Raw genomic sequence first — 23,750 nt, 5'->3', positions numbered from 1 at the left:
AATGCCTGGTGACTTCCTGAACTTCACAAATTAAGAGCACCTACATTTGTTCTGTTACTCTAACAAACAGATTAATCTGCCTTAAGCCGGCCACTATTACATTTATCTAATCTCTGCATAGACAATTCATATACATTTCGGATTTTCTAAGAACAAATTAAACACCCAAAGTGTGTGTTTCATGAAAAGGTCATTGATTGGTTTAATTTCATTAGTACAATAAAAGATTGCTAAGATCATAAGTGAAATCTGCTTCTAAATTTTTACAATTTTTGGATTTATTCTTTCTTTGTCCATTGAGGGTAATAAGAATTCGCTGACTTGATTATTCCTCACAGTTTTTTCTTTTCTCTTCAATTTTCACTGTGGAGACTAATATGAAAAAACTAGGGGCTTTAGTTGTAGTTCAGTGGTAAAATGCTTGCTTAGCATACAGAAGGCCTTGGGTCCCCATAAGTGAGCTACCAAAACCCCAAACTAACCAAACCAAACCCACCCACCCTCTAGCAAACATCTGCATCATTCTAAGATTTTATTTATTTTTTATCATTCTTTTCTTTTTTGCTCTATTTGAAATTATGTGTTACTGGTAAAGAAAGTATTGCATTTTATTTTTTAAGTATTTTAATAAAATTATTACATGAAACTAGACTGTCTAGTCTTAATTGTCTCTGTAGAAGCAAAAATATAAACCTAGTGCAGTGGGCCACAACCTTAATTCCTGCAGCAGGAGGCAGAGGCAGGTAGGAGGATCAAGAACTTGAGGGTCAGCCTGGGCTACCTAAGAAAGAGTTTTATCTTTTTTTAAAGATTTCTTTATTTATTATGTATACATACACCAGAAGAGGAAGAGGGCACCAGATCTCAATACAGATGATTGTGAGCCACAATGTGGTTGCTGGGAATTGAACTGAGGACCTCTGGAACAACAGCCAGTGAGTGCTCTTAACCTCCAGCTCTTTTTTCTTTTCTTTTCTTCTCTTTTATTTTTTCTTTTTTTCTCTTCTCTTCTCTTTCCTTCCTTTCTTTTTTCATTTTTAGAATTTAAGCAAATAAAAACAAGAACCCCTAAGTTTCCCTAGAAACAAATGACATCCCAAATTGTTTGGTGTTAAATGATTTCTATTATTATTCAACAGACGAAACATTCCTTGCCTATTCTTTTCTATAGAAATAGAGGAAATTAACATTTGGGAAGCAAAGGAAGGCAGATCTCTTGTGATTTTGAGGCTAGCTGGTTCATATAGTGGGTTCCAGGGCAGTCGGGGCTACATAGAGATCGACATCGAGATCGAGATAGATAGAGAGAGGAGGAAACTGGTAAAATGCAATGAAAAGATTTATTCCTGGAGTTACTCTGGGAAGTACTTAAATTCTCAAGTTCCTTTTTGTGAACTAGGAATAGTACTAATAAATGTGGAGATGTTCATGTAATCCTTTAGCTGTCCGGGACAGATTGTAAGAGCTCAGCAGAAGTTATTTGGTAAGGTACTACTCTGAGAATACAATGACGTAGAAGTGTATTTTTGCCTTTGTTCGCCACAGAATTTAGCTACAGTTAGGAAATTAAAATCCTACGCAAACTTGAAACGATGACGCGTTTTGACCTTTCCCGGCTACCGTCGCTAAGCATGCGCAAATAAGCCTGGCGGGACACAAGTGTCATGGCGCGCTCCATCTGAAGTCTGTGTAGTTTCCTGACAGTGGCGTGTGGTTTTTCTCTCAGTTTGGACAGGTGAATTTCCGGATTCGTGGATACGAGGGGTAACTGTACCAGTGCGCAGCGACGGTGGGCCGCGCTGCTTTTTTGACGGAGTTTCGTCTCCGCAGACTTTCCCCATCGCTTGCTTGTTTTCGCAGTTTGAAAAAGACTTGGCAGCTGGGATGGGGACTCGGAGGCTGAGCGCTGCCCGGAGAGAGGCTCGTGTCGCCGCGGGTGATGCTGGCATAGTCAGGGCCTTACAGTCTGGTCTAGCCTCATGGCTTCCCTCACTTTTCCCGTGAATGGACTTGTGCTGCGCGATCAGGCTTTGAGCAAATGGGAGTTTTACCCAGAAGTTGGGCAAAGGGGCAGGTGACTTGAGATTTTGCACCTCCTTCTCCCCCCTCCTTCCCGTTCGTTTGCTTAGAAAACGTTTCTGTATCTCAAGAGAACACTTGTTTCTTATTTGGCGAGTTTCTCTGTGCTGTGTTGTTACAGTGCGGGGTAAGAAGCTTTCACAGTGTCCGGAAGCGGCTAATTTTTTTTTTTAAAGGTAGTTGTAAAGAGAGGCCTTACAATGGTTTTTGTGACTTACAGGATACTTGCATTTTCTAATTAATTTTAATTTTTTCAGATTCATCTTTCAAAAGGGCTTGAGACCAATTTCTGATAATCAAGGTATTTATTTTAAATCCTTCGAGTGATCTCTTGCACATCAGAATATGAAGAAAGATGTCCCAATTTCTTAGTAATTAGCATCATTTCGTGAAAACTAGATTTTCATATAACTAAATTAGAGAAACTTTTTTTGGTGTTTCTTTCTTAACTTCTCATTTTCATTAAGTTGCGTGGACATGTTCTCTTCCTTGCTGTCTGGGACGCATCTGTCTTCTATTTCTTTGTCTGTTGCTTGGTCTCTATTGTATCCTACTTCTCTGACAGTTAAAGATGACATTCTTTTTTTTTTTTAATAATTTACTTCTTATTTTATGTGCATTGGTGTTTTGCTTGCATGTATGTCTGTGTGAGAGTGTGGGATCCTAGAGTTACATACAGACATTTGTGTCCTGCGGGTGCTGGGCATTGAACCTGCCTCCTGGAAGAGCAATCAGTGCTCTTAATTGTTAAGCCATCTCTCCAGCCCAAATATGGCATTCCTGAGGCATGTTTCTGTGCTTCTAGCTGGGTTTTTTTTTTTTTTTTTGTAACTTTTTTTTTGAGACATTGTGTTAATGTGTATTCCTGACTAGCCTGGAACTCTCTGTAGATCAAGCTCCCAAGTGCTGTGATTAAAGATGTGCATGACTTTGCCAGGCCTGATTATTTTTATTATTTTTTCCTGTGTGATGTAATTTGTTAACTTGTTTACCTGCTCTTGTGATTCTGGTTGTCTCAATGAGTGTGAAGTGCTATATCTTTCTGGGCTTGAATGGCCTTTCCCTCATGGCTAATTTTGCTTACAGCTCACGTGTGCTTATCAGGTACTTATATATTTTGTTTGGAAATATGTCTGTCAGATCCCTTTCCCCTATTTTAATTCAGGTTGCTTGTATTTTTGAGTTCTTTATTTACTCTGATACTAGGCTCTTATCGCATTATATGACTTACTGTGTTTTTCCCTCTTCATGGGCCGTGTTTTCACGATCTTCATGTTTTCCTTGAAGCATGAAAATTAATTTTTCTTGAGAACAGGTTTCATGTAGCCCAGATTAGCTTTAAATTTGATTTGTATCTGAGGACAGCCTTTAACTCCTCATGCTCCTACCCCTACTTCCCAAGTGCTGGGATTACAAGTATGTGCCAATGTGCCTGGCTCACACATTTTAATTTTGATGAAGTCTAACCTGTTGCTTGTGTTTTTGGTGTCATAACTAAGAATCCAGTGTCTAATGTTGGCAAGATTTACACCTGTGTAGGTTATGAGTTTCATAGTGTTAGGTCTCCTAAATTTAAGTCTGTAGCCTCTTTTGATTTAATTTTTGAGTACAATGTGAGATTGGGCTCCAGCTGTATTCTTTGTGTATGACTGTCTAGTTGTTCTGGTATCATTTGTTGAAAAGACTCTTCTTTCTCTCATTGAATTGCTGTTAGACTTATGTTAAAATCATTGGATTCAGTAATGTCTATTTGACATTCCTCCTTGTCAGTCTTTATGAAATAATAACTTAAAACAATGACTATCAGACAGAGTTATTTGGAGGGTTTGTTGAACCTGGCTTCATTCAGAATAACTGATTTAGTATGTCTATGGTGAGAGCATAATATTTCATTTCTTTCAAGTTCTACCTGATGCTAATGCTGTTCTAGAAATCACACTGTGAAAACTACTAATGCTGCACATATGTTTGTGATCTTGATCTTGGGTACATATGTAAGGGAATTGTTAGGAGTTTAAAGTAATATATTGATGCTCAGGTTCCATTCCTAGATAGTGATTCAGCTGGCCTAGGGTTTAGTTGTTGGTCATTTTCTCTCTATTCCTTCTTTGTTCTTTTGCCTATTGAACCCATATCATTGGTAGTAGTTTTCAAAAGCTCCTCAAGGAACCAAAATGAGCCCTTTAGATCTAGGACTGTTGCTATTGGAAATTTATGGTTCTGAGTATTTGCTATTATGAAAAGTTCCTTACCAATTCACTTGTAAGGAACCACTACTCTATCATATCTATCCATTCTGTCTTTCTATCCTTTCTGTCTTTATCTATGAAACTTCCTGTGCTTTTGAGAAGAATTTTTAATATATTTTTTTTTGCCTTAACTATTACCTTTTCCCCCCGAAGTTCATTTTCGTGGTATTTAAATGTTTTTGAGGATTTAAACCTTTTTATGTACGTGTCTGAAGTAAAAACCTTAGCTTCCTCATAGTGATCAATGGAACTGTAAAAGTGATTATGATTAGAGTCAGATTTTGGAAGGCCTGTATGACATTACATTATTTGACTCCTTAAAGTAAAATTCTAGTAATCAAATTGCTGGATGAAAGATGTGTGTTTCAAGGTACTGGCAGGTGGTTCCACAGAAAGACTATACTAGTTGTGCCACACTTTTAGGGAGCCACGAGGATTTTGCTAGGCTAATTTCTCATCAAGGTAATGATAGGTAACTCATTGTTTAAATAGTTATTGTTTGTGTAGGTGGGTATTTGATCCTGTTTTCATTGGTGTTTTCTTAAATGAATCTTTTGTTTTCTGGGATGTTTACTTCTCAGTATTATATTAGACTCTTACAGGGCTTGTGCTTTTCCATTATTGAGAGAAGACCTAAACTCTGATTCAAACCTTTTCAGTATACAAGTCCTCCAGCTTCAGTATGTACTAGCTTTGTGTGTGACAGTGTTCCCTAACTTTGTAACAATGTTGTTTAGCTATTAATTCCTTTCATCTCCCCTTTTTTGCTTGTTATATTTTCCCAGCGGTCTGATGTAAACATTGTATACTTTTTTTAAAAAGAAACTTTGACTTTTAATATGGCATTTACTCATTCACAATCCTTCAGTAGTTCTTAGTAATGTTCAAAGGTGTTATGTGTTATCTGGTTAGCCTTCCTCACTATTATAGTGTAGGACAGTAGTGATAGAAGAAACCCAAGGGATTAAGTTTTCATCTCAGATTCCATTCTATGTAAGAATTTCCTCTTATATTATGGAAAGACTTGGTAAGTTTAACATTATCAAACATTTATTTAGTCATTAAGTCTAATGTGCCTGCTGTGTGCCAGCATTTAGGGAGGTATTAGCAGTGAAAGTGAGATAATGTTTTAGTGCTTAAGAATGTTGTAGTATGAAAGATGTGCAGCTATCCATGGTATCAGGTAGTTAATCAAGTGAAGAAAATTGAATCACACAGTAGAGTTAGTTTGTATGCCCTTGGGCAATGTGGTCATTTTAGCTAAGGTGGTTGGGAAAGACCTGTGCTAAAGTGTCATTTGGATAAGTGTTGCAGGGAGCCTTGCAGATGATACACGAGTTGAGGAGCAGCATGTATGAACACCTAGTTTGGCTTACTCAGTGTGTCTGAAGGTTACTACAGTAGGGACAGTGGCAAGTTGTGATTTTGACTCACTGAGTTGACAAAGCTCTGGGTGTATCTGTGAGGAGATTTCCAGAGAGGTTTAGATGATGAAGGAATTCCTGTTGTGAGTGTGGGTAGCACCATCCCATGGACTAGACTTCATGACTGAATTAAAAAGTGTACAAATGGAGGAAACCCCCTGCGTACATGCATTCATCCTTGTCTGTTTCCTGAATGTAGTGTCATGTGATGAGCCACCTAATGCCACCAAAACCTTCTTTCCCCGGGTGGACTGTATCTTTTCAAGTTTGTCACAGCAATGAGAAAAGTAACTCAGACAGAGGTAGCCAGGCCCATACTTTGTTGATTGTGTGATCTGTAGTAAACCACCCACTGAGAAGCTGCAGGGTGTTAGGTACAGTCCTATGCAGTAAACCAGGGCAAAACACGTCAAATCTCGTTCTTAACACAGGTGTATTCTATAGAAAGAGAGTAAAAGACATTTTGGCAGGTGATTAAATGCTACAGTTAAATAACAAACAACCAAAACAACGACAACAAAAAACAGTCAGGCAGTGGTAGGGTACACCTTTAATCCCAGCACTCAAAGCAGAGGCAGGTGGATCTCTGAGTTTGAGGCCAGCCTGGTATACAGAGTATGTTCAGGACAGCAGGGGCTACACATAAACTCTGTCTCAAAAAAAAAAAAAAAACGCACAAAACCCCAAAGCAAACATACAAACAAACAAACAAACAAAAAACCCCAACCAACTCAGACAACATCAACAACAAAAACAAGAGTGATGTCAAGTATGGGGATGAAGTAAGGGGTTTGGTTACTCTTGCAAGTTGTCCTCTGACCTTCCTACAGGTACCATGTAGCATCCCTGATGCTGACACACACCATGCACATAATAGATAAAAATAGTTAAAATTGATGGCTTGGATCATGAATATCATATGTGTGAGAATGATCACAGACAGAACCTCAGTATATTTTGAGAGAGGCCGACAGAATTTATTGGTGGATTGAATCTAGGGAGAATGCAAATAGGAGCCGGGGATAATTCTAGGGTTTTGGGTCTAAGCATATTGGATTGCCTTTAAAGGAAGGGGGAGGGCTGTGAGGTGATATGGTGAGACAGGGAGAGGGCCAGAAGTTCTGCTGTTGACTTGTAAAGTCTGATTTGTTGTTATTCACATAGGCAGTGATTCGCAGTAGGCAGTTGCATATCTGAGTGTGAGGTTCAGGGGAAGAGCAAGCGGTTATGTAAGCATAGCATTGGCATTTCAAGGCCTCTGAGTGATGAAACCGCCAGGGAGTGACTGTAGAGAAGGGGAATTCCTGTAACGGAGCCATGGGCTATTCCAGGGTTGAGAAGCTGGAATGATGAGCAACAAGCCAAAGACACTTAGCGTATGGCTCTTGTGGTAGGAGACCTAGGAGAGTGTGGCATCCTGGTGGCCATGGGAAAATGCTTCAAAGACAGGTAGTCGGTTGTGTCACATGCTGCAAATTGTGTCTCATAAGATGACTGGGAATCAGTTATGGTATGCCATGTAAACCAGACAATTTTGGTTGTGTGATGGCCACAGTTTGATAATGGAGGTGGGGGATAACTGTAAATATAGATGACTCTTGAAGTGTTTCTTCAAATGAGAGAACTGTAGGGGAGCTAAGAAGTTGTTTTCTTTTTTTTCTGAGAGAGTTTTTTCCTTTTTGTTTTCTAAATGGAAGAAGTAACAGAAGGCTTGTTTCCAAGTAGTGAATTTCCAGTGGAGACAGCTCATGACAGTGCAGGGAGACGGGAACACTGTTAGGAACTTCATCCTTCAGCTGGGCAGTAGTAGGCTTACTCTTAGGCAATGGACAGTTTACACAGATTGGAAGGCAAAGCAGAGTGCGTGGCAGGAAATCACTTCCCTGTGTAAGATGGAAGTATCTCTGTGGAATGCAGGAGGGTTGAGGTCTGTGTTGCCCCGGCCCCCCAGTTGCACTGCCCTTCTTTAAGAGTTGTGTAAGAAAATCATTTTTAGAGAATTCCTGAGATCAGTGAGTACAGCGTCTTTCTTGCAGTTTTTTATAGTCCAAGTCTATAAACTGTGGATCTGTAAGAGGCAGAGTTCCCTAAACTTGCTCAAACCACTTTTTTCACTGACAGCTGTAGTGTGTAAATGGAACCTGTGAGAAAGGCCAAGCTGCACCTGGATGGCTGAGTTGGTGAAGCCCTTGGTTATAGGAGGTTGTGACTCAGATAGGGGAGCAGAGTAGGGCTTCACCTCAGTGTAGCTCTCAGCTAGAGCCTGGTATGCAAATGCTGTCAGCATGGTCTGTGTCTGCACCTCCTGTTAGGTGTCACTCCTTAGGTAGATGCTTTCTTTGTACCAGGCACGGAGTCCTATTATCCCAAGTGCAAAAAGAAGTCACCTCTTCTGCCAGCTGTTGTGTTAAAAGGCCTTCCTGCTTGGCTGGGCAAGTTGTGACTGACTCTGAACCAATCACTGTCTAGGAAAAGGGAGGACTGATTGAACATGTGGTGTGCTCATTACCATAGTGATGAAGGTAGCTGAGATTTAAATAGCGCTTTAAATGATGATGTGCACTCTGTTAAAGTTTTGGAGCATACACTACAAATTCCAGGCACAAAAACAGGTCTGGAAAGAAGCCAGTGTGTTAATTGAATGATGTTAGCAGAAAGATGGGAATCCTAAGAGAAAGTTCATCAGAAAGACATAAAGCCAGCTAAATGTAACACTGGTTCAAATGACTTGAATGTGTCTGCGCTTGCTCAGTATACTGTTAATAGGGAATAGATGCCACGGCGGTATGGCCCGCATTCCTATGTGAAGGCCTTGTTTGGCTTCTTCAGTCAAGTTAGCTTCTCTGCTTTTGTTTATCTCTATCAAAAAAATTAAAGAAGTTTTTATTTATTTTTATGTTATGTGTTTGCATGTATTCTGTGTACCATGTGTGTGCAATGACTGTAGACACCAGAAGAGGATGTCAGAATGAATCCCTTGACCTGGAGTTACAGACAGTTGTGAGCTGCCATTTTGGTTCTGGGAACTGAACCTGGGTCCTCTGGAAGAACAGGAAGTTCTTTTAACCACTGTATAGCCTTGTTTGCTTATCTTTAAAATCAGAATAACATTACTTCATGCTTTGCAGAGTTGGGAATGATTGAGGAGATGACTCTGTAAGAGATTTGCTTGATATTGGTAGAATTAGCACTTTCTGTGCCTCAATGAATTTTCTCCCCTGTTCCCATAGTATTTCTTTTAACAGTTATAGATCCAGTCACAGTTGTAAAAATTATACTGATATTGAAAACTTTCTCCAAACCTCTTAAATGGCAGATCTGGTGACTGTAGAATGGTATATTTCTACAACAGAGGTCCTGACATTGAGGTAGTGACAATGTAGAACACTTTTATCACCATGGGGATCCCTAACATTGCTTTCACTGGGCCTTCCTATTGAGTGGGCCTTAAGTTCATTTAAGCAGTTACTGGTAACTCCTGGAGTGTAGTCTGGTTGTAGCATCCTTAGGGATGTCTTGCCATGCTGGTCATTGTTGTGGTTGATAGGCTTTGCAGCCGGGTAGGACTACTGATTGCTTCTCTCTCTTGGAGCTTGTATAGGTTTTTCCAGTACTATGAGAGCTAGTTCTTAGGGAGGAGACCTCCAGGTCAGTTCCAGCTTGATTCTTTCAAGTCCTATGTCAGAAGTGTGTGTTGTCTTCAGCAATAGAAGTCTTACCTTCAGGCTCTGGGAAAGCAGTGACAACATCCTGTATTATTTTGAGTGTCTGTTCCACTTCCCTGACCAACAACTGAAAAGAAGGTTTCCCAGACCTGGCACTGGGGATTTTGTTAGATAGTCTGTGGCTCTTGGGTGGAGCATTATCTTCCTGAGTGGTATAACTTCATTTAAGCAATATATGTATGTATTCATATACTCTATATAATATATTTGTATTTTTAAGTAAGCACGAAATGTTTCCCTATGACTTTTTCAAGCATACTTGTATGTGTGTTTTTTAATTTAAATTTTGTTGTACACACACACACACACACACACACACACACATATGCTCTCATTTATGTCTTTGTACTGCTCACATTCCTAGTGACTCTGGAGGTCAGAGGTATTGGAGTTACAGATGGTTGTGAGCCTCCATGTAGGTACTGGGAGTTGAACCTGGTTTCTGTGATTCTTCAGGTTATATATTTACAACTGAGGATTTGTAGCTAAGAGCCACAGATGAGAGAACATGAAACATTATTTTCATTGTGGAGGCCTTTCAGTTCCTTAGGTCTGGTTTTCTCACTAATATTTTCTAGTTCTATTCATTTACCTGAAAATTTCCTCCCCTCCCTCCCTCCCCTCCCCTCCCTCCCCTCCCTCCCCTCCCCTCCCCTCCCCTCCCTATCTTTTCCTCTTTAACTGCTGAATATGTAGTGTATATGTACTATATTTTCTTGTCCATTCATCAGTTGAAGGACATTTAAGTTGTTTCCATTTTCTAGGTATTATATAAGTCAAGCTGGATGTAGTGGTACACACATTTAATCTTAGCACCTGGGAGGCAGAGGCAGCAGATCTCAGATTTTGGGGCCAATCTGGTATACATGGTGAGTTCCAGGACAGCCAGTGCTACATAGTGAGACCCTGTCTCAAAAAACAAAAAACAAAATAACCAAAAACCAACCAACCAACCAACCAATCACAAAACAAAGCCCTCAAACCAAGCCTAGAGTCAGTGAACATGACTGAGCAAATATTTATAAAGCAGGATATCGAGTTCTTTGAGTGTTTTCCAAGGAGTGGTATAGCTGAGTCATATGGTAGAACTATTTTCACTATTTTGAGACTTTTCCACACCGATTTCTATAATGATTTTATTAGTTTACAACCCTCCAACAGTGAGTGAGCATTCCTCTTTACCCATGCCCTCAACATTATTGTCACTTGTTTTCTTGATCTTAGCAGTTCTGACTGGGGTGAGATGAAATTTCAGGGTGGTTTTAATTTGCATGTCCCCAATTTTTGGGGTTGTTGAACACTTCTGAAATATTTTTTAGTCATTTTTATCTAGTCTTTTGAGAACTGTGTTCAGATTTGTATTCCGTTCTTAAATTTGGTTATTCATTTTATTGATTTATTTCTTTTGATTTCTTTACCAGATGTTTAGCTAGCAAAGATTGTTTCCCATTCTGTGGGTTTCCTCTTTACTTGGTGATTCTTTCCTTTGCTAAAGGTTTTTAGGTTTACGAGGTCCCATTTGTCAATTATTGGTCTTAATTCCTGAGTGGAATCTTATTCCAAAAGTCCATTCCTACACTTATATCTTGTATATAATACTTAAGTTTTCTTCTAGCAGTTTCAAATTTTACCCTGAGGTCTTTGATACATTTGGAGTTGATATCTGGACAGAATAATAAGGCTCTAATTTCATTCTTCTGCATGTGGTCATCCAGTTTTCCAAGCATCATTTGTTAGAGATGCTGTTTTTTCTCAAGAGTGTATTTTTGGCATCTTTGTCAAATACCAAATGACTGTAGGTACCTGCATTATGATTGGATTCTCTGTTTTTGTTCCATTGATCAACATGTCTGTTTTTGTTCCAGTATCTGCTGCCTTCCTTCCTTCCTTCCTTCCTTCCTTCCTTCCTTCCTTCCTTCCTTCCTTCCTTCCTTCCTTCCCTCCTTCCTCCCTCTCTTCCCTCCCTCCCTCCCTCCCTCCCTCCCTCCCTCCCTCCCTCCCTCCCTCCCTCCCTCCCTCCCTCCCTCCCTCCCTCCCTCCCTCCCTCCCTCCCTCCCTTCTTTCTTCTCAGGATTGCTTTGTATGTTCAAGGTCTTTTATGATTTTGTATGAATTTTAGAATTTATTTTTTCTAATTCTGTGAACAATGTCTTGGATATTTTGATCGGAACTGAAGTAAATCTGTCAATTGCTTTTGATAAGATGGTTATTTTTACAGTATTAATTCTACCAATCTATTCTCATTTTGTCAGTATGTATACTAAGTCTACCAATTTCATGAACATTGAAAAGTCTTTCTATTTTAGTTATATCCGAATTTCTTTCTTCAGAGGTTGATAGTTTTCATTGTAGAGGTCTTTCAGTTCCTTGGTTTTTATTTTGATTTAGAGGATATTGTGAATGGGAGTGTTTTTGTGACCTTTTCTAAGCAAATATGTTATTGGTATGTAGAAAGACTACTGATTTTTATAAGTTGACTTTGTATTCTTCCACTTTGCCAAAAGTGTTGTCACTTCTAAAACTTTTCTGCTGGAATTTTTGGCATCTTTTGTATATAATATCATATCACCACACATAGAAGTTTGTCGACTGATCTTTTCCTGTTTGCATCCCTTTAATTTCCTTCTCTTGTCTTATCACCCTAGCTAGTACTTCAAGCTCTCTATTGAAAAAGAAGGGGGATAGTGCATAGCCCTCTCTTGATTTTTTTATTTTAATGAGGTTGATTTGAGTTCTTTACCATTTAGAATAATGGTGGCTATGGATTTGGCATGACATTGATTATGTTGAGATATATTTCTTCTAGCCCTAATCTCTTTATGTCATTGAGAAAAAAATAAAGATTTATGTATTTTATGTATAAATGTTTTGCCTGAATGTATGTTTGTGTACTACATGCATGCCTGGTGTCCTTGGAGTTCCCAAGAAGGCATCAGATTCTCTGGAATTGGAGTTGTAGATGGTTGTGAGTTACCATGTGGGTGCTGGGAATGGAACCCAGGTCCTCTGCAAGAAAACAACCTCTACCACAGGTGTTCTTATCTTCTATATCAACATTTTTATCTCCTCTAGAACTTTTATCATGAAGTCATGGTAGATTTTTTAAAGGCTTTTTGCACATTTGCTGAAATTTTCTCTCTTTTATTTTAACACGGGAAGTTTTATTGGGGTAAGAGAAGAGAGTAAGGAAGGAGAGAGAGAGAGAGAGAGAGAGAGAGAGAGAGAGAGAGAGAGAGAGAGAGAGAAACAGCGAGAGAAAGACGGTAGTTTTCTTTTTTGTGTGTGTCTTTACTTTGTTTTGATATGAGAGTAATATTTTGTAGCCATTTACCAGTACTAGTTTTGACTGGCATAGCTGTCTAGTGAGTCATACACACACACACACACACACACACACACACACACACACACACACACACACACACACACGCACGTGCACGTGCGCGCGCGCGCGTGTGCACATACACGTGTGTGTATACATACACATATACATACAAATATAATATAAACATACTTTATGTGTATGAGTCTTTTATCTGTCTGTCTGTATGTGTGTTCATCCAAAGTGTGCCTGATATTGAAGGAGGTCAGAAGAAGATGTCAGATCCCCTGAACTGGAGTTATGGTTGTTGTGAGCCTCCATGTGGGTGATGGGAACAGACCGGATCTCTTCAGAAGCAACAAATTCTCTTATCTGTCACACCATCTCTCTGACCCCACCAGTCAGTGCCACACTTGAGGTTTCCTGAGAGCACTGGAGGCCTGGATGGTCATTGACCTCAGCAGCAGTGGCTGAGGGGAGTTGTTTGAATTTCATTTTCCTTTCTCTCTTTTTTTTGTTATTTCTGCTAAATTAAATTTGTTTTATTTTATTTTCCAGTTAAATTTAGATAAGAAACGAGGTTGCTTCACAAGTCAGTTCCAGGTCCCTCTCCCATTCCCTCCCCTCCTCCCGTGCCCTCCCCCCAGAATGAGGGCATTTTCCTTTCTCTTAAAAAGGCCCTGTCCTACTTTTTCCTCCATGGTGTTAGTTACAGTTCAGTCACAGCATATTCCACTCTGCAGGACTTGCTTGATTGTTTCTTTGGGTTTATCCTCCTATGTTTTCTGTGAACTTAGGCTTTAAAGAGTTGGTTAGATTCAAGGTTGGTGAGAATTGTTACAGTACAATGCTAAGCAGATGTTCATTATCCTGAGCTATTTGTCACTTTTTTATGTGCTACAGAAGATGCCTTCTGCATCCTGTGATGCACTGCTGGATGATATAGAAGACATCATCTCACAGGAGGATTCAAAGCCACAAGATAGACATTTCTCAAGAAAGCATGTGTTTCCTAAAATACGAAGGGGGAATACCCAAAAATATTTGCAAGAGGAATCCAGGCCACCAAGTGACAGGTAAGTAGGATTACACCCATATCCATGTAGGGGAGAGGCTGGCACAGCTGCCTACAGCTTATGTGGAGTACTCCAGTTTTAAGATCTTCGTATTTATAATAGGAAACATAGTTTTTAAAAATTGGATGGTTCCAAATCTGGTAAGCAGTTAAAAAAGGGAGAAATACCAAGGGTATGGAGAGTTGGTCTAGGAGAAGTTAGGGGATGTACTTGTTCTAAATACATTGTATGGAAATTTTCAGAATTAATTAAAAGCAAAACAAAACAAAACTTCAGATTGTATGTTCTTTGAAGGAAAGGGATAGGACACTAGGAGTCATTTTGATTTGATCATAGTCACTATAAGTCTGTTGTAATTGCAGATGAAAACTTATTGAAATTTGTAGTTCTTGTGCTACAGTGGTGTTTTGGACATGTTATTATTCTTAGCATATTAGTGAATACTCAGGAATCAGACAAAGGCACTGGGCACAAAAAAAATCATTGTCCTATTTACACTATTGTCGTAGGTAAAAACCACACAGTTGTACAGTTAGAATTAGCTCATAATTGTATATCTAGTAAAGTGTGGAAGGTTTAATGATTACTTTGTTTAGATTATTGAGCTTTTCAAGCCTGTACATTTAGAATGTGTTTGTGTTTTAGTGAAGTTTGTCACATTTATCCCAAACATGTCCATTGTCATTTTTGTTGACAGCAAATTGTTAGGACAGTTTAAGGGACAGTCTTTTATTCTTCCTAAATAAATAGTTTAGAAACCTGTGAATGGAGTAACTTTAATTGTAGAGTTTTCAGTTTTGCTTATTTTTAATCTGTAAATTTTAAATGGATAAAGATTGCAACTAGTGTTTAAGAGTCTGTAAATGGACAGGCCATCAGACTTTGTTTTTTTTTAATATTTTTTTTTACTGTGTATGTTCATGAGAGTATGCAGGTACCTCTGTGTGTGTCTGTGTGTGTGTGCATGTGCATGTTTGTGGCATTGTATGTGTTCATGTGTATTGTGTGTGTGTGTGTGTACATGTACATGCTACAGGTCACATCCAGTATTTTCCTTGATTGCTCTCTATCACTGAAGTTGGAGGTATTGATTTGGCTAGGCTGGAGGACCAGTATGCTCCAGTGATTCCCCTGTCATCTCCCCCGACAAGCACTGAGGTTACAGATGCCTGCTGCTCCACCTGACTTTAATCTGGGTGCTGGGAGACCAACCTCAGGCCCTCATCCTTGCAGGGTTGTACTTTCATGGCTTCACCATCTCTACAGCCCTTACCTCTTCTCTGGGTGTTATTGCTGCTACTGCTATTTTCCATGAGATCATTAGTGTGTATCTTTCTAAAAGATCTTTGCAGGTATGGTAATAGGAATTAAATCTACAATCCAGAGAAAAACTTGTTTTGAGGCAAGATCTCTTGTAGTTTGGTCATTGATGACCCTGAGCTTCTATTTTCTTAAGTGCTGGGATTACAGGTGTGTGCCACCCGGCATGAAAGGACATTTTTTTATTTGTATTTAGAATTTTTAAGAATTACATTTTATTTATCATGTGTGAGTGCACATGAATACATGGCTGAAGCATGTGAATGAGGGTCAGAGGTCAATTTGACGTCAGTTCTCTTCTCTAACATGTATCTTGGGATCGAACTCGGGTCACCAGGCTTGGTGGCAGGTACCTTTAATTGCTGAATTTTCTTGTGGGTCCAAAAGGACTTATTTATCTATTTTTAATTAAAATTTGTTTTTTATTTACCATTTTATTTTTTCCCATTTAATTAAAAATTGATTTTTTCCCCCACATAATATATTATGGTTATGGTTTCCCCTCCCTCTGCTTTTCCTATTCCTCCCCACTCCCCTCCCATCTGGATCCCCCTTTCTGTCTCTCATTAGAAAACAAAGAGACTTCTAAGGGATAATAATGATAAAATATAGTAAGATAAAACAAAAAGGCACTGATCTGTGAGTACAACAGAATGTCATTAGTAGTCATTTTATTGCTACATTCTTTAAGTAGAACAGTAGTATTTGGTTTTACCCTAGGTCCCTGGCCTATCTATTCTCAGGTTCTTGGCCACCTGAGCAGTATTGGAGATGGGTTCCATCTCATGGAGTAGGCCATAAATATAACCTGGTATTAGTTGGTTTGTCCCATAAACCTTGTGCCTCTATTGTACTAGTGCATCTTGTATGCACGTCATCATTGTAGATTGAAGTTAACTGTGTTAGTGTTTACCTTTGTCCTTGAGTAGCATGCATAACACCTTTCAGTGCCACAAACATAGTCAGCAGGGCTTAAGGCTCTAGGTGTGCACCAACTCTCCTCCATGTTCAGTGAGTTGTGAAGGTGTCCCCCAATAGGATCTTACTATAAGCTTGTGGAGTGCAATCTGTAGTACTGTAAGTCGGGGAAACTAACAACCTAAGTTGTTTGGGGGTTTTCAGGGAACCCCTTTGGCTAACAACTGAATTAGAGATAACCCATTCCCAGGATTGGAATTTTCTGACGAGATGCAAAAGGACATTTTTAAAATACGGAGATTCTTCCTGTGATTCTGTGGTTATTTTATCTAGATTTTAGTTTTAAAACATTTTGCTTATTACTATTGTGTCTTTGTGCATAATGTGTATAAGTGTGTCTTAGGGTTTCTGTTGCTGTGACAAAACACCAGGACCAAATAGCAACTTGGGGAAGAAAGGGTTTATTTTGGCTTATACTTTCATATCCCTGCTCATCATTGAAGGAAGTCAGGACAGGAACTCAAAACAGGACAGGAACCTGAAGGCAGGAGCTAATGCAGAGGCCATGGAGGGTGCTGTTTACTGGCTTGCTTAGCCTGCTGTCTTTTAGATCCGAGGACCGCTAGCCCAGGGATGCCACCACCCACAATGGACTATGCTTCTTATCCCTGTTCATTAGTTAATGTCTTATATCCAGATGTTATAGAGGCATTTTATTCAGTTGAGGGTCCCTGTTCCTGACTGATGTATTCAGGGCTGCGATCAGAACCAACTGAATGGCTCTGGGTCTGTTCCTGAGAGGGAGAGTGTGGCTGAGGGAAGGCTGGCTAAAGAAAAGATAGAGATGTCTGATCATCACAGGAGGGCAGTCAGTTAATACGGAAAGCGTCCAGTTTATTCATCTATCATCTTAAGTAACCATTCAAAGGTGTGGGAAATGGCAGAAGATTACTATTATCATATAAAAAGGGCAGATAGCAATTACTTCCTTTAATCCTAAAGACACTCCTTAGCTGCATACTATCCTTCAGGATGGTTGCAAACTCACCCTGGCCCAAGTCCATTGTTATTTATGTAGGAGCCATTCTCCACTGAGGCCCAGGACATCCTGGCACCATTAACTGATATCTTAAAGACAATAGAAATCGAGGCTCTTCTGAACTCATGGCAGGGTGGAATAGATTTCCAAATATACAAGCCTGACAGTTCCTACTTTCAGATGACTCTAGCTTGTGTCAAGGTGACATAAGACTAGTGAGCACATAGTGTGACTGTGAGTACATGGTGAATATGAGGTCAGAGAACACTTTTACGTGGTTTCCAGGGATCAAGCTCAAGTTGCCAGGCTTGTGCAGCAAGCACCTTTATTCACTGAGCTAGCTCACTGTCCTTTGATTTTAGTTTTGTTGTAACAGCAAAATTTAAATTCAGTTGATGCATTTTGTACCTAGCTTGTGAATTGATTCCAGTTTGTTTTTTGTGTAATGTGCCCTGAAGTCATCTAGTGGCTTTTATTTTAAAAATCACTTAAAGATGCTCACTTTGTTTCAATTGATTACTTAACAGCACTATTCCAGGCATACAGAAAATTTGGATACGAACATGGGGCTGCTCACATAATAATTCAGATGGAGAATACATGGCTGGACAGCTGGCTGCCTATGGCTATAAAATTACAGGTAATGACACCCATAATGTATTTTATTGATTAAATTTTAGAGTTGCAGATTTTGGAGACAGGTAGTCTAGCCCCAGCAATTTAATAGTATTTTAGTGTATTGTAATGATTTGAAGGTAGGACTCTAATAGCCACTATACATTATTAGATAGCTGATTATCATATTTTTTGCCTTTTATTTTTGTTTGTTTATTTATATTCCATTTTGAGTGTGTATATGTGTGGGCATGCATATGCAGTGGTATACATCTGGAGTCAGAGGACAGTTGCGGGAGAGTATTCCTTTTTTTTCCTGTGTGGGACCTCATGGGTCAAATTTATGACAGCTTGATGACAGGTGCCTTTACCCACTGAGTCATCTCACCTGCCCTGGTATTATATTTTAAAGTAACCTTAAAACCTTTTTTATTTTGAAAAGAAAAACTATAGAAAGTTCACATAAGTTCTTTACCTAGCTTCTGATATCAACACATGACTGTACTTTAATAAGCCAGAATGTTAGCACCTTTGTGATACTGCTGTGTAAACTGTGTATCTGGCTTGAATTTTATGGCTTTTCCCTATAAGCTCCTGTTTCTGTGCCAGGGTCTATCTCAGAGTCCCACTTTATATCTAATTGTTATGTTTCGGCAGTGTTTAAGAACTGTGGCAGTTCCTCAGTACATTCTGTTACTGCCTTCTTCTTTTTGAAGAAAACTGGTTGTTTGTTTGTCAAATGTCCCTGTCTTAGTACTTTCCTGTTGCGATAAATCACCATGATCAAGGCAACTTATAGAAAAGTTTACTTGGACTTACGGTTCCAGTGAATTAAGAGTCCATGAAGGCCACTAGGAGGTAGTACGTAGCAGGCAAGGTGGCCAGAACCATTCCAACACTGGCCACAGCCTAATATCTATGTCATAATCTCCAGTGGAAACTGGCCTCACTCTATTCCTGGGTCTAGTTCTAGAGCCTTCATGGTTTGCTGAAGCTTGGGCATTCACTCTGCTGCTGCTGGCCCATGCTTGTACAAGTAGGAACCATACTTTCCAATACTTCAGTCTTCAGCTGAAGTATGACCTTGTATGCATGCTTCTTGAAAAGGGGTTCCAGATCCCAGTGAGACAGATGGGCTTTGAGCTATCACATCTGGACTTGGAACACCTCTGGATTTTAGATGTCTTTAGGTGTTTTCTCCCATGGTGGAATATCTTTATGGGTCAGGTGCATTCTCCTCTTGCTTCCCTCAGAACCAGCTACTTACCAGGGAAGACTGGATTAGATATAACCATGATTAAGGCAACTTATAAACGAACTTATGGTTCCAGAGGGTTAAAATCTATGATGGTGGAGCAAGGCATGGCAGTTGCAACATTTGGGAGCTCACATCTCAAAAGCAGGAGGTTGACAGAGCATGCAGGGGATGGTGGGAGGCTTTTGAAATTTCAAGCGTGTCCCCTGTGATAGGTTTCTCTAACAAGATCACTTCTGTCCTTCCCAAACATTTTTGTCACCAAATAGGAATGAAATATTCTAATATATGAGCCTTTGAGGGGCTTCATTCTCATTCTAAATACCATATCAAGTGTAGCCAGTTTCAATACTGTTTGTTTATGAGGTTAAAAATGCTTAAAATACACTTTCATAATTACTGCTTTATTCAGTATTAAGTCTTAGTATAATTTAGCTTGAGCTTGCTTTAATACATTGTCATGGTGTAGTTTAATAAGAAGACAGCCTTTCAGGACATTTATAAAACATTAAAACATAAAGCACCAACTTCTAAGGTAATATTTACTATATTTTAATTTAGAGTTTAATCTACTAGCAGTTTGAAATGGCTTATGAATATAGTCCCAGTGTAACATAACAGTCCTATATGCCTAAGTAAGAATCTAAACTTTCTAAGTGTGGTAGTCTTGTGGCACATGTCTGTAATCCCATTACTTGGGAGGCGGAGGTAAGAGGATCACCTGTGAGTTCAAGGTCAGTCTGGCCTGTACAGTGAGTTTCAGGCTACCTAGGTTAGATGGTAAGACTTTGTTACAAAACAAGACTAAACAAAACAATTTACTCTTCTTATGCAGATTTAATTTTGATTTCTTTAAAAATACATCTGTTTATTTTATGTGTATGCATGCCAGGACACTCATGTAGAGGCCAGAGGATAATTTGTGGAGTCAGCTCTCTGTTTGTAGTGTGGGAACTGGAGCTAGAATTAAGGTTGTCTGGCTCACTGTAATCTCCTCTACCTACTGAGCCCTAGTTTTGATTTCTTATTTGGGAATATTTTAAAAAGGAGAATTAAACAAAATTTGAAAATTAAATTTATTTTCTTACTATTGTAGTATATTACTTGTATGTGCTTGTATTAATTACGTGTATTTATATTTCATATACCATTCATTATCCTCACTTCAGCATGACTTGAATGCTGTAGACTGTACAATCACTTACTTTACTCATATAGGTATATAATAGGCCTGGGAAATATAAATAGGCTTAGCTCCTATTTTTGTTTATCGTATTTTTAAACATTTAAAGTTTTAATAATTTCATTTTATGTGTGTTTTGCCTGTGTATATGTCTGTACACCATATGTATGCAATGTCCTCAGAGTCCTCTGGGACTGGAGTTAGAAACATATGTGAGTCAAGTGGATGCCAGGACTTAGACTTGGGTCCTTTGGAATATCATTCATTGATAAGATAGATCTCTAGTACCATTTGTAGCAAATTTTATTTTATTTTTTATGAAACTGTATGTATAGCAGTACAATTTACACATGAAATCACACAGAGAATGATTTGATATAGCTGTGTTCTTTTTTGACAGAGTTTCTCTGTGTAGCTCTGGTTGGTCTGCAACTCACTATGTTGCAGCTGGCTGACTTGCACTCACGGAGATTGGTCCTGCCCCTGTTAAGATTAGAGGCATATACTACCGTGATCAGTCTAGTTTTATATTTATTGTGTATATTTACACTTTCCTGGGTTCTGGGGATCCAAATTGTTAGCTTGCACAGGAAGTGCTTTATACACTGAGCCATCCCCATAGCCCTTCATTTTTTGTTTTGTAACATTTGAATTCCCCCCATTCTTTACCTATGCTAAATATCTCTCTCATAAGCTGTATTCCCCAGCTCTTTGTAGACCTCAAGTTTAGATCTGAAACATAGTTTGCCTGATTTCTGGATTACTGATTCAGTTTTCTTGGTTATTCTGGAATAGTGGCATCTTATTAAAGTTATTAATTTAGATTGCTTTTGTTACTTAAGTGTGGGCTTGAGGTAACAATGTGTATATATATATATATGTGTGTGTGTGTATGTATTAAATTTAGATTTCATGCACTGAATACAGAGATAACTGAAAATGGTGTATAGAGAAATCAAGATTTTTTAATGGCTACTGTAGATATTTTACTGTTTAATGAAGAAAGATAATATGGGTTAAGATACTTGAAATTGCTGTTTTAAACTCTGAGTCCGGTATATAATTATTCTGCAGGAAAACTTCATAAAAATTCAGAGTAGTTGTTGCTGATCATTTCTTTTTACCATTTTTTTGTCTTGAAGGAAAAGATTCATAACTTTAAAAAACCTCTTTTGAGACAGGGATTTGAACTACCCAAGTAGCTGAGGATGACCTTGAATTTCTGCTTCTCTGCCTGGTTTTATACAGTGCTAGGGATGGAACACAGGGCCTGGAGCATGCTAGGAGTACTCTACCCCTGGAGGACATCCTACGGAAATAACAATGTATTCTCTAACAAATATCACTCAGAACGATTAACTGGTATCAAGGATAATGGGAAATACTAGAATTGAATTGGTAAGGTGGCAAGCAGGTGAACCTTCCTCATGGAACTATTGCTTTTTAAAGAAAAATGGTCTGGCTGAGCTTGGAGGTGTACTTGGATGTACTTGGGAGACTAAGGCAGAAGAGTTTTGAGGTGTAGATAGCCTGGGCTGTGTAGTGGCATACTCTCAAAAGCAAGTAGAAATGTTATTTGAATGTCTGTATTCCAGGAACACCTTCTTCCAGGAAGAGATTTTGATAGGCATAACATTCCCCTTAGTAAGTATTTCCTTTGGAGGTTTTCCTACATTATTTTCTGTGTCTTCATTTGTAGTAAGTCATCACGTTTTCACACTTGAAGTGTTAGAAACAAGTGACCTGTTGAGTAAGATTTGAGACATGATGTCAAACAAAGCTGTTTTAGTTAACAATAGGTATTTTATCATTTTAAAATTCTTCCTTACTCTGTAGCACAAACTGGCCTTAAACTCTCAGCAATGCTCCTGCCTCAGCTTCTCAGTGAGTACTGGGATTTTAGAGGGGTGTGTTTCTGTTTGTTTTAATTGGTTCTGGGAATAGTTCTAGAAGAACTCTTCAAGAGTCGCAGTAGTTGTTTTTAATTTTCCGAGACAGGATTTCTCTCTAGTTTTGGAACCTGTCCTGGAACTCTGTAGACCAGCCTGGTCTTAGACTCACAGAGATCTGCCTGTCTGCCTCCTGAGTGCTGGGATTATAGTATTTTTTTTTTTTAATTTCTCTCTGTCTCTCTATGTAGACCAGGCTGGCCTCAGCTCACAGAGCAGTAGTGATTATTATACTTTATGGGCTCTTTTGAATCTCTAATAATACAGTTCTAACAAAGAATTCATAACCTCTGCCTCAACCTATAGTGAAATATGGGTCTAGCTTCCCTAGATGGTTACACCTGCTGCACATGGATGTTGCATGCACGTAAATTTTGGTTTGTGGGAAAGTTATCCCCAGGTAAGCTCTGGTTTGAAAGCACACTCTGACAGTATGTGTTTGTGGACAGTCTTATGGAAGTCAAAACCGAGTGTTTGTCTTGGGTGTCTATAGTTTCAGAAGCTTAAATAGAATGATTGTGTGAAAATCTGTAAAAGCAGTATACTTCAACTACTACACTATAGTGTGAAATGAAAAATGTGACGTATGTTCCTTCTGGTTAGGCTAGTTCTAAGTGTGAGAAGTTTTGCCCATGTAACTTTTAGGAAGGGGTGATGAACTACTGAGGAGCTTAGTGTATGCAAGATATTTTTGTATGAGTTTGAAGTAACAGATGAGTTAATTGGCATGGGGCTACCTCATGCTTTAGAATAAGATTGAAACTGGAGAAGGAAGACACATGGAAACATGAAGATCCTTGGAGAAGGAAGACACATGGAAACATGAAGATCCTTGGAGAAGGAAGACACATGGAAACATGAAGATCCTTGGAGAAGGAAGCCACCTCACTCCTTTGCACTAGAGCCCACATTGACATCCAGGCAGATCTGCACAGCCTTATGTGTTTGCCTCGTACCATGTGTGCTCTCTTGGAGTCGGTGTTTTAACAGCCATTCAGGATGACAATCTACTATTAATAATAACTTTTGGTAGAGTAGTTTTGTTGTCTAAAATTAAAACGAAAACTCCCTCTTAGGAGTCTTTATGTGTGGCCCTATTGAAAAGTTTTTAATTTTTGAGAGGGAGCAAGAGGGCCGTTGGTGTTATAATATGGCATGAGGTGTGACTGTGTTAGATCCCATGACAGGTGAGGGGCAAACATGCCAGGCAGACAGAGCTTAAGTGGGAAGTTTTATTGGGGGAAAGGGAAGGGAATGGAGGAAGGAAAGAGAAAGGGGGGGAGAGAAGAGAAAGAGAGGGAGAGAGACACAGAGATAGAGAAAAAAAGAGAGAGACAGGAAAAGTCCTGTCTGCCCCTTCAGAGGGACAGCGGCTAAAAGAGAGCAAAAGTGAGCAGAGTTCGCCTCTTTTTGGTTTTTCGAGACAGGGTTTCTCTGTATTGTTTTGGAGGCTGTCCTGGAACTAGCTCTGTAGACCAGGCTGGCCTCGAACTGGGATTAAAGGCGTGCGCCACCAACGCCCGGCCAGAGTTTGCCTCTTAAAGGGACCTTTGCCCCTGAGAGCAGCCTGTGTAGTGATGTAGCAGTCATAGGACC

General features: G+C 39.3%; 1 protein-coding gene across 5 annotated transcripts in view; it reads left to right on the top strand.

The window, feature by feature from the left end:
- Window positions 1–1,644: 1,644 nt before the first annotated feature.
- Cdkal1 (CDK5 regulatory subunit associated protein 1 like 1) overlaps window positions 1,645–23,750 on the top strand; it is a 523,909-nt gene continuing 501,803 nt past the window's right edge. The window contains exons 1-4 of one of the 5 annotated variants that reach the window (XM_021225041.2): window positions 1,645–1,735; window positions 2,337–2,380; window positions 13,703–13,875; window positions 17,680–17,792. In XM_021225041.2, the coding sequence (XP_021080700.1) occupies window positions 13,706–13,875; window positions 17,680–17,792 (283 nt within the window). In that variant the 5' untranslated portion in view covers window positions 1,645–1,735; window positions 2,337–2,380; window positions 13,703–13,705. Of the gene's footprint in view, window positions 1,736–1,772; window positions 2,075–2,336; window positions 2,381–13,702; window positions 13,876–17,679; window positions 17,793–23,750 lie in introns of those variants that run through there. The other 4 variants (XM_021225040.2, XM_040755764.1, XM_040755763.1 and 1 more) reach the window with 4 other exon arrangements.

Source organism: Mesocricetus auratus, unplaced genomic scaffold (genome assembly GCF_017639785.1).
Source record: "Mesocricetus auratus isolate SY011 unplaced genomic scaffold, BCM_Maur_2.0 Super-Scaffold_100013, whole genome shotgun sequence".
In the NCBI taxonomy this organism is placed as follows: domain Eukaryota; kingdom Metazoa; phylum Chordata; class Mammalia; order Rodentia; family Cricetidae; genus Mesocricetus; species Mesocricetus auratus.
This window is presented reverse-complemented; position numbering and strand designations above follow the sequence as displayed.